We start from the raw sequence: 14,107 nt of genomic DNA on the forward strand, positions 1-14,107 counted from the left end.
ACACATGCTCATCAAACCCATTCTGTCTCGCTGACTGATAAGAAACGCAACATGAAACACCAAAAAACACACCGTGGTTTGATGTGATTCATTATCATACATCCATGGTTTAACCAAAAAACACAATCTAATTAGGGGAGCCTGTAATCAGCCACCAAGCCTTTAAAACCCAGGGTGATGTCGATGTCGATTATTGCACAAAGACAGCTGAGGTACAAAGACCCAAGGTGCGACCGTACAAAACCATACGACTCCTAAATGTTCATAATCCATTTTTGAGAGTATTTACGACCCAGGAGACTGTGATGTCAATGTTGACCTGAGTACATCGATCCATTAAACATGGTAATTTAACCCATGACAGAAGAATTCACCGCTATCAGTAGTTACACATTAATGAAATTAAAAGTGTGGTACTTTTTAATGTATGAACGGCAGATCTGATTTGCCCTTAATGAACAGAGAGGTCATGCTGGCTTAATGCAGATACTCGGCACTTACCGTGCACGACTTCAGAATGATGATCCCAGAATTTTTGTAACTCTTCTTCTTCTTCTGTTTCTTTGGATTTATGCATTCAAACTCTACCTGCAATGACATCATCATCATTATCAATATTATGTTGCTGAACAAATGTGACTTAACTCTATCTTAAAAACCAATGCAGTTATATGATGCAATATATTCACCAGTTTTAGTTATATAAATGCATGGATGCAATGGGTTTGAACCAACAACCATCAGGCCATAAATTCAGTTCCTGCAACCATTATGCCACCGGCTACTAGTACACATATCCTGTGTGTAATAGCTGTGTGTGTTCAACCTGCCTAGATTGGCACAATAGCGAAGCATCGCAGCTCCACTCCCAATGCACTCTAAGACAAATGCATTCAGACATGAAGAAAGAGGAGCACTGATTCATTGGAATGTTACATAATGTTTGTCGCCTTTGTCTTTAAAGCAGCTAAATTCAACTGGAGCAACAAACTGGCACCACTGGAAAATACAGTATTTTAGCGTTTGTAACTCGACACGAAGATGACAGGTCTAAACAGACGGCAAGCCGTCCCCCACGTTGTAGTTTCATGCGGCGACTGGATGAGCCACCAGTGGGAGGCATTTCTGTGTGCTGTCAATCATTGCTGGCTTTCAGCCAATGAGAACAAATAATGTGATCAATAGAAAGTGGCCTCATCCAATCAGTGACTAGCAGCACGTCATTCTCCCACCCACTGGTCTTGAAGCCTCATTTCTCCAGTCATTAGCTCTGTGCCAAGCTTTCAATGAATTCTTACTGAAAGTCTGTCTTACAAGTCTCCATTAAACAGAGTGGTCTTTCTTCAAAGAAAACAGCTGCTAATTCAAGCATTATAATACACTCACCTAAAGGATTATTAGGAACACCTGTTCAATTTCTCATTAATGCAATTATCTAATCAACCAATCACATGGCAGTTGCTTCAATGCATTTAGGGGTGTGGTCCTGGTCAAGACAATCTCCTGAACTCCAAACTGAATGGGAAAGAAAGGTGATTTAAGCAATTTTGAGCGTGGCATGGTTGTTGGTGCCAGAGGAGCCGGTCTGAGTATTTCACAATCTGCTCAGTTACTGGGATTTTCACGCACAACCATTTCTAGGGTTTACAAAGAATGGTGTGCAAAGGGAAAAACATCCAGTATGCGGCAGTCTGTGGGCAAAAATGCCTTGTTGATGCTAGAGGTCAGAGGAGAATAGGCCGACTGATTCAAGCTGATAGAACAGCAACTTTGACTGAAATAACCACTCGTTACATCCGAGGTATGCAGCAAAGCATTTGTGAAGCCACAACACGCAAAACCTTGAGGCGGATGGGCTACAACAGCAGAAGACCCCACCGGGTACCACTCATCTCCACTACAAATAGGAAAAAGAGGCTACAATTTGCACAAGCTCACCAAAATTGGACAGTTGAAGACTGGAAAAATGTTGCCTGGTCTGATGAGTCTCAATTTCTGTTGAGACATTCAAATGGTAAAATCAGAATTTGGCGTAAACAGAATGAGAACATGGATCCATCATGCCTTGTTACCACTGTGCAGGCTGGTGGTGGTGGTGTAATGGTGTGGGGGATGTTTTCTTGGCACACTTTAGGCCCCTTAGTGCCAATTGGCCATCGTTTAAATGCCACGGCCTACCTGAGCATTGTTTCTGACCATGTCCATCCCTTTATGACCACCATGTACCCATCCTCTGATGGCTACTTCCAGCAGGATAATGCACCATGCCACAAAGCTCGAATCATTTCAAATTGGTTTCTTGAACATGACAATGAGTTCACTGTACTAAAATGGCCCTCACAGTCACCAGATCTCAACCCAATAGAGCATCTTTGGGATGTGGTGGAACGGGAGCTTCGTGCCCTGGATGTGCATCCCACAAATCTCCATCAACTGCAAGATGCTATCCTATCAATATGGGCCAACATTTCTAAAGAATGTTTTCACCACCTTGTTGAATCAATGCCATGTAGAATTAAGGCAGTTCTGAAGGTGAAAGGGGGTCAAACACCGTATTAGTATGGTGTTCCTAATAATCCTTTAGGTGAGTGTACACTACAATTATGGAAATGTTAAAGCAATCCACTGGTCCTTTGAGCGCCATCCCTAATGTCTTATTTGATTTAAACGTCCTGTCAGAAGTGGGATTTGGATCCCACCGCCGGGGGAGATGTCCTGACTTCTTATTGGAATCGCATGCACACCTGGGAGCTCACTATAGAGAGCACAAGACTGCTGGCTACTGGCTCCTGACCTAGGAAGCACATCTATTTCTGCTGTGAACGTGCTTTTTATATCTGGGAGATGCTACTAAAGCTTATATATGTATCCACATACCCTGGTTGAGGAAAGAAATAATGGTATTAGCAGAAAAGTTATTCTGTCTTAAAGGTGGCGGCATTGTGCTGAGCTCAGCTTTTAGGGCTTTGGTGAACAGTAGTGCAGCCAAGGGTCATGAGACTCGATGTACATGCGAATCCAGCAGAAAATGGCCCGTTCTGCTTCAGCCCGGGACCCCGTGTTCTCGCTGCTGTCGTCGCCCCCATTATCCTCTGCAGGGCAGTACGCTTAGGCACTGGCCGATACAGACCCATTTCCCCGCAGTCAGGCGTGACTCTTAGCAAGACGACGCGTACAGCAAACTTTCAAACACACGCCGCTAAACTAAAACCCCAGGACACACCTTCCTAGCAATATGTTCTTGTGAGCAAGGCTTCAAGCCCTAAAACTCCACAGTAATCCTTAATCAATAGGATGGAGACACAGTAACTACCACACAAAATGTCTAATGTCCAACAATATACAAACCAGGGCTCTCAAGTCTGAAAAAAAGTTTGGAGTGAGACCATGTTTGTTAGGGGCGGAGCGTGTGTCTCACGGCCAAAGCGTGACACTTCAGACCCCTGCCTACCGCATTCCTCGGGTCTTGCTCTGTCGCTCCCACTCTGTCTGCACCCCATGTGTGCGCGCATCCATGTGATAATGTACTTGCAGCGGGATCACAAGTAATAAATCTGATAACTCTGTCCAACTCGATCGGCACGGCAATGAACTCGGCGGAGAACTCCGCTCCGTACGCCTGCGCCTCGTCCCCCTTGGTGAGCGCTGCCCCTTACATCCCAGCGTGAAACGCACAAGGTGCGGCGTGTGAGCGTGGCAACGGTCCATGCGTGAGACTTGAGATCCCCGCATACCTTAGTATATTAGCATATGATGAACTCTTAAAAACTATATTATTATACCCAGGTAATTAAGTACAAATTTGCAATTGAATGGTGTGCATATATATTGCAGCATTTTGAATGGCCATTCTGTTAGGTACACCTGCTCATTAATGCAAACAGCTTGCTCATGAAAACAGAGAATCATGTGACTGCATTTGAATACATACGGCATACAGACAGGGGCAGGAGATCCAATTACTGTTTGAGTAAGCAGTAGAATGGCTGAGATGCACGATCTAAGTGATTTTAAACGTGGTATAATTGTTGGTGCCAGACATGGATCCTGCATCTCAGAAACAGTCACCCTCCTGGGATTTCAGAGAAGGGTGCAATAAACAAAAAGCACACTGTCGCTGGCAGTTCTGTGGCTGAAAACACCTCGCTAATGAGTGCAGTCAGAGGAGAATGGCCAGACTCGTTAAAGCTAACAGGAAGGACACTGGTGCAAAAATAACAGCTCAGAACAACAGTCGTGTGCAAAAAAGCATCACTGAACATGCAACTCATCTTCTGCACACAAGGTACTATGTAGGGGTACCTAATAAAGTGGCCATTGAGTGCCAGTATACGCGTTTTACCAAGGAACCCCTCACCCCCCCCCCCCCCCACCCAAAAAAGTCCCCTCCTACCTCTTGTGAATTCTGGGCTTCGCTCATTTTACTGACAGTGGTGTAAAATTCTCCAATAAAGTCATGTCCTCCGTCATTATCATAGTCATAGCACACAACCTGCAAAAGGAGGAGGTAGAGGGAGAATGTGTGAGGAAAAAAAAAAAGAGACTGGACTTCATCAGGTCAAAAAAAAATTCAAAATCTTTCCAACAGCTAAACATTAGCAGAACAGTCATCTCAAGAGAAGGAGGAAGACAAGCCTGCAAAGTCCCAGGGCTGCTCTGTTCTCAGTACGCTGATTAAATATTAAGCCAACATTTTATCAATTTATTCCCACATTATGATCTTATTTCTTTACGCCAATATTTTTTTTGTATTTTCAGAACCTTCTCCGGCTTTATTGTGTAAACTCCCCAGGAGATGAAGATCACAAACACAGCATGCGATTACATTCCCACAGTGCAGCAGGGAAGCTCAGGCTTGGGCCTGAACCTCACAGTCTTCTGTGAGTCAGACAAAGGCCCCTGTGTTCTACGGTGTAACCACCTGGCTCTGGAAGGTGCCAGGAGACAAACACCCCTTAAGTTTATAATTGCGGAAACTTCACACTCGATTACACCACGAAATGCAGCTTCAGAGTCCGTGCAATTTCTCCCTCCCAGGTTTCAGAACCAGCCCATGTCGCACAGCTGCACCTACCTTGATGCTCCTATCTACATCCCCATTGCAGAGCGAGATGAGGGGCATAGTGAAGGACTTCCAGACTGGATCCAAAGTGTTTTTGATTACCTGAAACCGGAAGGAGCACAGGTAGATCCACAGAGGTAAACAAACAGGGAACACTGTGCAAGAGTGGAAACTGCACTAAACGGTGTTTTGAACATAAATGTCCTGGGTTCGAGGTTTACGTCATTCTCTTCCCTCTCTTAGCATGTGACCACATTGCCCGTTGTTTTTGAGGTTTGGGGAAACTTGCATTGACTTAACTCCCAAGAAAATCCCATTTCACTGCTCAGATATCTCTCTATATCATACAGCATGGCACCCAGGTGCCCAGCACAGAACCAAAGATGATATGCTAACCACAGATGAGAATGGCAGGTAGACTCTGTTCCCATAAGGGTAATCACACGCATGACATGAATAAATAACAGGCCGTTCTGTCTGAACCTCTCTGCCACATTTTGCCGCGGAGAAAACGGGGTCATTTAATGACTGCAGCCGCAGTTGAAACCCCAGCCATGACCGTGAGAACGTGCTTAAAGAACCCACCAGCATAACAGAACCATTCCTATTCAGGGCAGCTGCGTCTAGCGCCTGTGAAGGAACATGGTTCAGAAAACCCAGAAGAATAATCCATGTAAAGAAATGTGAAAACTGTAGAAAGGAACCTGAAAATTTAAAATGCTACAGAGTAGGAGATGGATGGATGGATGGATGGATGGATGGATGGACAGACAGATAGACTGATAGATCTGTTTCACACAGACCAACCTCCTGGACCCTCTCCAGCCTGGTTTCAGAGCTGTCCTTTTCCTGATAGATCTTTCTACAGCCTTCAACACTAAATACTCCCAGCAAGCATCTCGACTTGGCCTCAAAGGGACTGTTCTGAAGCATTTAGACTCTTGCCTGTCAGGGAAATCTTTCCAAGAGCCTTGGAGTCCACGTCATATAAGGTAATAATGGATGTCCCTCAAGGTGCAGTCCTTGGTCACCTCCTGTTCTCTCTATACATCACCTCTCTATGGCTGATCATTTAGTCACATGACTTCTCCTAACACTACCTTGCTATGTGACATCCAACTCTACCTAAACTACCCTCCCGACGACAACACGATCTCTGCGTGCCTTGAGGACGTTGCAGTCTGGAAGAGGGATCATCAACCCCAGCTTAATCTTGTATTTCATACTAGCCCTACAATCCAGCATGACATTACTGTACACAGAACCATCCCAAGACACGAGCAAACTAAGTGACTGCTGAAGACCCCAGCAAAATCTGGGGAAAATGGGACAATCGATCCCCTTCCCCGCTCAGCAAATTTAATCGTCAGCAACCCACTGCCAGCACATTTAATCCGCCCCTGGCAAGGGGTTGCAATTGAAATTTTGTTTAGGGCCCCCAAGATGGTTGGGTCAGCACTGGCCGTACAGATTGGATAATTGACATTGTCTCCATCAACGTCTGCCAGGAAGCTAGGGATAATGATGGACAACCAGCTCTCCTTTGCTGACCGCATAACAGCTGTCTCTGAGTATCGCAGAATCACCCTGTATAACATCAAAATGATCAGGCCGTATTTGTTTGTACATGCAGTATAGCTTCTAGTCCACACACGTGTTTTCTCATCACTATAATATTGCAACTCTTTGCTAACAGGTTTGCCAGTCTGTGTTGTCAAATCACTCCAGGTGATTCAAAGTGTGGCAGCACATCTGGAATCCAATCAGCCTAAATGTTCTCTCGTTACACCCTTCCTTGTCTTTCTGCACCAAGTGCTGATCCTTGGAACTAGCTTTCAGATCCCTGGCACTCATCACCATAAAGATGTTCCTCAAGACCTACAACCCGTCATACCCACGACCCTCTTCGTTCAGCAAACCAACACTGCTTTGAGATTTCTCCACCATGTGAGAAGGTCAAAATCCATTTTTCTCACGTGTGGTTCCCCGATGGTGTAATGAGCTTCCAAACCACATTTAGCCATCATATTCTCTTTCAACCTTCAAGAAATGCCTAATGACTCATCTGATTCCTGAGCATCTGCACTAGCCTTTAGCTCTCTATGTTCCCTTGTTGTTCTCCTATATATCCTGAATGTCCTTGGTGCTGCAATTTGTCTGTTGAATGAATAGTCCCACTAGGATCTTGCTATGTCTGAAATGCTTTGTGTGGCTTTTGCTCTAATACTACTTACACTTGTTACTGGGCATTCACTGGAAACTCAGCCCAACTCCACTTATGCCTTCCTGACTCCTTGACGGCCGTATGTTTGTAATGTGCTTTTGCCTCACTTGTACATCGCTTTGGACAGAAGTATCTGCTAGATAAATGTAAATGTGAATTAATATGCAAACTATATTAACATGTAAATATATGTGGGTGTTTTAGCTGAAAATATGGGTTGACGATTAATTGCTATAATCAGATAAATTAACATTTAAAACTAGATTTAATTTAACACGATTTCCTACGGCTAAGTTCGCAACACATCTGTTACTGTTCAGAGATGGAAAAAAAACATGTTAATAACATGAATATGATTACACGAGTATGGTACGGTGCCGCCGACTCAAAGAAATGTGTGAATTCTGGCCCCAGCTCAGTGCATTTTATTTCCACATCTAAGGAGGTGCCCAGTGAGCGTGTGTAAGGGAATGTACGTCTGTGTGGTGGGTGTCCCGGCTGTGCTGTAACCAAAACGGGGCCTGTGACAGGCCGCAGATCGTCACTGCTCGCATTCCAAAGGTGGTGATTGAAATGCGATGGGTTGTTAATGAAAATGATTCAAATTCATTTAAACCATCTGTGTTGTTTTAAGGTCAACATTATCCCTCTTTAAACACTGTCTGCCAACAGCCATCAAAGAAAGTGGTTTAGTGGCTTTGAGCCAATGAAATTTTCCTTTACACGACTGACACAGTCTGGCAACCCTGTACTTGATTAGCACTTGAAAGATGGCTGATGATGCTAACTAACGCAGCCACTGCGGGAGAAACAGAGACCCTTTAATGCTGCACCGTCTTGCCACCCACCTCTGTCCGGTGCACCATCATCCACTTGCCGTCCTCCCCCTGCTTGTGGAACTCTAAATAAGGATCCGATTTACCAAAGAAATCCTGAGGGGGACAGAAATATATAAGAACGCAACAGTTGTCATGTTATATAAACTAACACAATCCACTTTCACCCTTGCAGATACTTTCCTCTTTCCTAGATGCCTTTTATGAAGCAAAAATAAAGCTGGAATTAAGAAAGCAATATCTATTTTGACTCTTCCTTTTAAGAGAAAAGCCTCTCACCTTCTTGTCCAGTTTCCTCCCACAAAAACTCAGCGTAATTATCCTGTTGTCTGACAACTCCTGAGCTGTTATCTGTGCAGCGGACAGAAATAGACCCTTGAGACCAAACGCATGCTCCTGTTTCAAGAATTTTGTGTACTGAAAATTATTTGTATCATTTTGTGAAAAACAACATGCAACGACACTCATAATTTGTACTTTCTTATTGTTTTAATTGCCAGTAACATCCCTGTTTGCAGTTCACGACCAATCAGGAAAATACACAGGGGTGGGGCACTGGTCCCACCTGAAAGCTAGTTGGCCCCCAGAGTGGCCCCTCCCCATATCATTGGCCAATGATAAGACTGCCCCCCTCTGTATGAATTCTGGCTCCTCTTCTGCCCCCACCTTAAACAAAAATCCTAGAATCACCCCTGTGATTGGTTAAGGGTCTGCACTCAATTGAACACTACAGCCTACTTTCGGGCGGTCCACACAATCCTACTGCCTTCCCCCAACCTAAATCCAGCCTTTTCACACTGCAAATCAGCTGACTCCATGTACAAGGGTGCTGATTGGAGCAGTAATATGACTGACATCTTTCAGATCCAGTAACTCAGAGGCACCAGACAGGCTGCATGCAACCCTGTGTTGAGGAACGAATCCCAGGCCTATTCACTCCCTCCATGTGACAAAGGATTCATTGTGGAAGCTCCTATGCATAGAAGATATTTGGAATTCTAAGCCACTCAAAGCCCTGTAATCTTTGGAAATACATGCAAATAAGAAACCTGTTGTTATACACATTGATTCCTGCTTCAAACTGTAACAGGGGTTATCATAGAGGAGCTGTCAGTTGTTTTGTTTGTTAGCGTGCGTCTGTGTGCGTGTGAAAGCCGGCGGTCTACTCACCGTGATGGTGCCTTTACCTGCCGGCTTCCCATTGGCCAGAATCAGCGGCCGCTGCAGCTTCTTGCCAGAAACAATCTGGTGAGAGGTGGGGAACGGATAAGACGTTCGAGGACAAGTGAGATGAAAGGGAAACTTAGACAGACAAAGATGACCAGGAAATATGTCAGTAAGCCAGGCCTCACCATCCCGAGCGTGCAGGTAAACTCCCCCAGGAAGTCGTGTTCGTACAGCTGGCTGCTACACTTGTCCTCGTCAAACAAGGCAAACTTGAGCTTTTGGACCTCCTCGAAGTGATAGTCCACCTGGAACTTCTCTCCGAAGACTGGGTTCAGGTTGTTCACGGCTGTCTCCGTCCGGCCCATCTGTACAGAGACACACACGCCACATGCGATTACTTTCAGGATGGCGAGGGTTAATCCATCCATCCATTCATCCATCCATCTTCCAAACACTGATCATGTCATGGTGAGCCTGGAGACAAGGACAAGATGGCAGCTCACTGTGGCTTTGGGGCAGACACACACATACACAAACACACACACACATACACAAACACACACACACACACACATACACACACACACACACACACACACATACACACACACACACACACACACATACACAAACACACACACACACACATACACAAACACACACACACACACACATACACAAACACACACACACACACACACATACACAAACACACACACATACACAAACACACACACACGCAAGCTTAAGTACTTGACTATCAGGGTTGCCCCCATGTATCTGGTGTGACACACGCTTTCAGACTCACGCTCACGCAAGAAATCGTACAGCAAATCTACAATATATTATTCCATTATAAGCCTCAAATTGCCTACATCAAAAGCAGTGGACCAGTTTGCAAACCCTACAGCAGGGGTCTCCAACTCCGGTCCTGGAGAGCTACTATCCAGTAGGTTTTCTGTCCCACTTGGCTTCTGATGAGCCGCACCTGGCCCTGGTATTTACCTGAGACCAGGTGTGGCTCATCAGAAGCCGGGTATGATAGAAAACCGACTGGATAGTAGCTCTCCAGGACCGGAGTTGGAGACCCCTGCCCTACAGACTATTTACAAGGTAATGAATGGTGTTTTCCCTCTAACTCACCTAGACACCCCTTTGCCGCCCCCCCCCCCCCCCATCCCCCACCCTCAACCTCAGTTCCTGTGCGTCTTTAGCTGAAGAACCTTCACACTGCACTCACAACTGTCACAGCTGACATCTCAATACCAGGCAGCCCCACCAACACAATGCCACACTGGGTGTCACAGTGCAAACCCTGCCGGATGAGATCTTGTTATATATATATATATGTCATATAGCAATATAGCAAACTGGTGGTTTGCCTAACCTAGATAAATCGAACCATCACTGTGACCCTGAGTTCCATTAGGGGGTATGGCTCATCCCTGATCTACATGACATATGTCAAAGTGGTGACTTAGCCAACTTGGATGAGCTGTCACCGTGATTCTGAATTGGGTCGGGGATTGAAGATACATGGGTGGGTACATTTAACAGGTTTAGCTGAGAGAAACATGATATTCAGGAGCTTATAAACAGATGTGGTTTGACTATTTTAACCTTATCTTCTGGGAGGGGTGAGCCCTCCTCCCTTCACTGCAGTGCGTTTCCAACAATAACAAGTGCAAACCCTCCTTTTATATACAAGGAGCTCGGATTGGGGGGGGGGGGGGACGGGACTCGCATCTTCTACAATGCAGCTCTGACCAGGCTGAGCATGGTTTAGCAGTTAGAGGTCCACAGACACAAAGATCACCCCTGTGTGCTTGTGCGCCGAACGAAAGGGGCGTGTAGATATCACCAGCAAATTTAAATCCATACTCGTGTTATAAAAAAATATGGACTGTTAAACTACCCTGGTGGTATAATCAGTGCAACACGTTTTTAAGAAAATGCTCGAATGTGAAGTATGTAATGGATGTAACGTGAACCTGTGGTGAGATGCGTACTGGACGTCCAGATGCCCCATACAGGGAGACGGGTGATACCCCCCCCCCTGCTATTATTACCTTTTTGAATGGGTTTAATCTGAACTCGACACAGACCTTCAGCGATGCACTCACACACGCGCACAAACACGCAGCCGAAACTCAGGCGCCGATTTAAAAATACGGCGGTAGCGAGTATGACTGTGTGAGTCAGCCTCGCCGCTCTGAGGCTGGACAGAGAGTCTTCTGAGTCACGACACAGACGACACGCAGGGCTCTGCCACTGACTCCTCGTTGGCCTGTCGCTGCGACACTCAAAGGCTTGTTGTACACCAGTGGGCATGTGTGATTGTGGTGGCTGCCTGAAGCCCTTTGCCCCCCCTCTCTTTAAATGACTGTCATTCATATTCAATTGCCTTTTTATTATGTTTCCAGATGCACAAGACGTTTGCAGCAGGGGAAAGGGGTGGAATCCAAACCGCGCCGTTATTTTACAGACATGAATCATGGTTCTCGTCTCTGATCATAAACTCCACATTACAAATGACCTTTGTATTTCAAACCTGTCTTTATCATACAAGGACATACTCATAAGACAAGAGCATATCTACATATACACAAAACTCATTATAATTATATACCAAGAAAACCATTTGTACATGCCAACCTCCTGCCACTTAGATAACCATTATGTTGATGACATCACGACACTAAGAGCTTTACAGAATGTCTTCTCTCTTCAAATCATTTTCTTAATCTATATCTGCCCTCGACATAGAGATCTTCATTGATATAAAGCAATCTACTGATGCTAATGTATTCACCTTCCTCATTCTCATTTCCTTGCATTTAAACGCTCCCCCAACCGCTTCCTGTTGCCCCTCCCCACTCTGCCGATATAAACGGCGCTTTTCTACTTCTTCAAAGGACTCGCTCTCCGCTACAGCCCATGCTAACCGCTCTGTTCCAGCACAAACCACGCTTACACCGTCACCCTGGCAACCATCGCTCCGGCGGTGCGGATGCATTGCCAGTGCCGGGTCTCCATTAACCGCGCCCACCGTGCTCTCTACCCAAAACTCGGTCCGAAACCACAAGCACAATCAGTTGAAGACATTTCGCCGCATTTTAAACAAAGGCTTTGTTGGAAAATGTGAAACTGCAATGATAAGTTTCAAGTTCTAATTGCGATGTGCATTCCGAAGTGAAATTCTTATGCCACAGTTGCAGTGTAGGGGACAGGTGCAGGGGGGACAACAGAACAAACAGCAGTGCAAGAAGAGACAAGACACAGTAAGACACTGCAAGGGGACAATAAATATGCAGTAAGTAGGTGATGCATTAGAAATGGACTCAGTATATGTGGGGCTGGTGGATTCTGCCTCGTTTACACGCTTCACTCTGTCTACAGCATCACAACCTGCATAAACCAAACGAAACAGTCAAAGGCCGTCTGTGTTTCCGGCTTGGATCCCGCGTGGACACACTTCACTCTGTTTACTTTTAATTGCAGCCCTCACTGCTGCTTCTCTCCCCAAGCTATAAAGTCGCTGAATAACCAGTGACCCGCATCTGTCCTCACTGCATTGTACTACACACTGCTATTAAAATTCCACTTCCGCACTTTATCAGTACTGTACTACCTCTGTGTATATTTGCACATCCTTCCCTGATGCATCACCTACTTACTGCATATTTATTGTCCCCTTGCAGTGTCTTACTGTCTTGTATCTTACTGCACTGCTGTTTGTCCTGTTGTCCCCCCTGTACCTGTCCTCTACACTGTCACTGTTGCATAAAAATTTCGCTGTGTTCCTAGGAACGCATGAAACAATAAAAACTTGAAACTTGTCAATGCAGTTTCACATTTTTTATTTCCATGGGGAAATGAGCTTTTCTTGTTCCCCATCTTGCTTTGCATGAGACACACAGACAGGTGAGAGAAAGCTTGGGGGGTCACAGAGCTCGGTCAGTCAGCATGCAGCACTGGGGTGGGTTGGGTTGGGGGGGGGGGGGGGGTTAAGGGCCCTGCTCAGGGGCCTAATAGTGACATCACTCTGCCACCCCTGGAATTCGAAACAATGAGCTTTTGATCACAGGCACAGTGGCCTAACTAGCAGAGATGGACACAACCCCCCAGCTCCAGTTTCTCACTCTCATCTTTTGTATAAAAAGGGAAGATCCTGAGAAACTCAGGATATTTAATGATATAATCAAATTACAGGCTATTTAAAGAGATAATCTGCTCAAGGATTCATCGGCAAACAGTCAGTGGACTCTGCTCTTCTTTGCAGACCTGAAAACTCCTCCCCACATATGCGGACGATAAACTGAACTTCAAAGCTCATTATTCAGACCTCTTTTCCCAGTGGGGGATATTTTTGTACATCGTCTATGACTCCAACATGAGCACCGGGTCCCCTGGCCTTGCATTGTAATGTGAGTTCCTGTCCCATATACATGCGAAAAGGCTCCCCATCGCTCACCACAGCCGCTCACCTCCACCCAGTTGCCGTCCACCTCCAGGAAGAGCACGCAGAAGGGGTCGGACTTGGACGTGACATCTCGGTCCAGGAGGTTGGCGCCCGAGACGGACAGCTCCACCTTGGTGACGCAGTACGGGGAGCCCACTGTGGGCCCCTTTCCCGGCTCGCTGGCCAGCGTGTAGGCCATGTCACCCAGCAGCACCCTCTTTGCACACCCTAGAGCACGCAGACACACACAGACAAACAACACAGAAGCCTGAGAACATGCCCACGATCTGTGACACCGTGGTGTGGCTATGATCTGTCGGCTCACAGAGACCTGCTTGCAGAACCGGCTCGCTGAT

At 45.9% G+C, this 14,107-nt stretch overlaps 1 protein-coding gene across 5 annotated transcripts in view; it reads right to left on the minus strand.

The window, feature by feature from the left end:
* LOC111851939 (copine-2-like) overlaps positions 1–14,107 on the minus strand; it is a 39,318-nt gene that overhangs the window by 16,732 nt on the left and 8,479 nt on the right. For 4 of the 5 annotated variants that reach the window (XM_023827319.2, XM_023827321.2, XM_023827318.2 and 1 more), the window contains exons 2-9: positions 13,777–13,979; positions 9,475–9,654; positions 9,293–9,367; positions 8,402–8,473; positions 8,135–8,218; positions 5,075–5,164; positions 4,394–4,492; positions 502–588 (exon numbers count right to left, since the gene is read on the minus strand). In XM_023827319.2, the coding sequence (XP_023683087.2) occupies positions 502–588; positions 4,394–4,492; positions 5,075–5,164; positions 8,135–8,218; positions 8,402–8,473; positions 9,293–9,367; positions 9,475–9,654; positions 13,777–13,950 (861 nt within the window). In that variant the 5' untranslated portion in view covers positions 13,951–13,979. The remainder of the gene's footprint in view (positions 1–501; positions 589–4,393; positions 4,493–5,074; positions 5,165–8,134; positions 8,219–8,401; positions 8,474–9,292; positions 9,368–9,474; positions 9,655–13,776; positions 13,980–14,107) is intronic. The other variant, XM_023827322.2, reaches the window with a different exon arrangement.

This window comes from Paramormyrops kingsleyae, chromosome 13 (genome assembly GCF_048594095.1).
Source record: "Paramormyrops kingsleyae isolate MSU_618 chromosome 13, PKINGS_0.4, whole genome shotgun sequence".
Classification (NCBI taxonomy): Eukaryota; Metazoa; Chordata; class Actinopteri; order Osteoglossiformes; family Mormyridae; genus Paramormyrops; species Paramormyrops kingsleyae.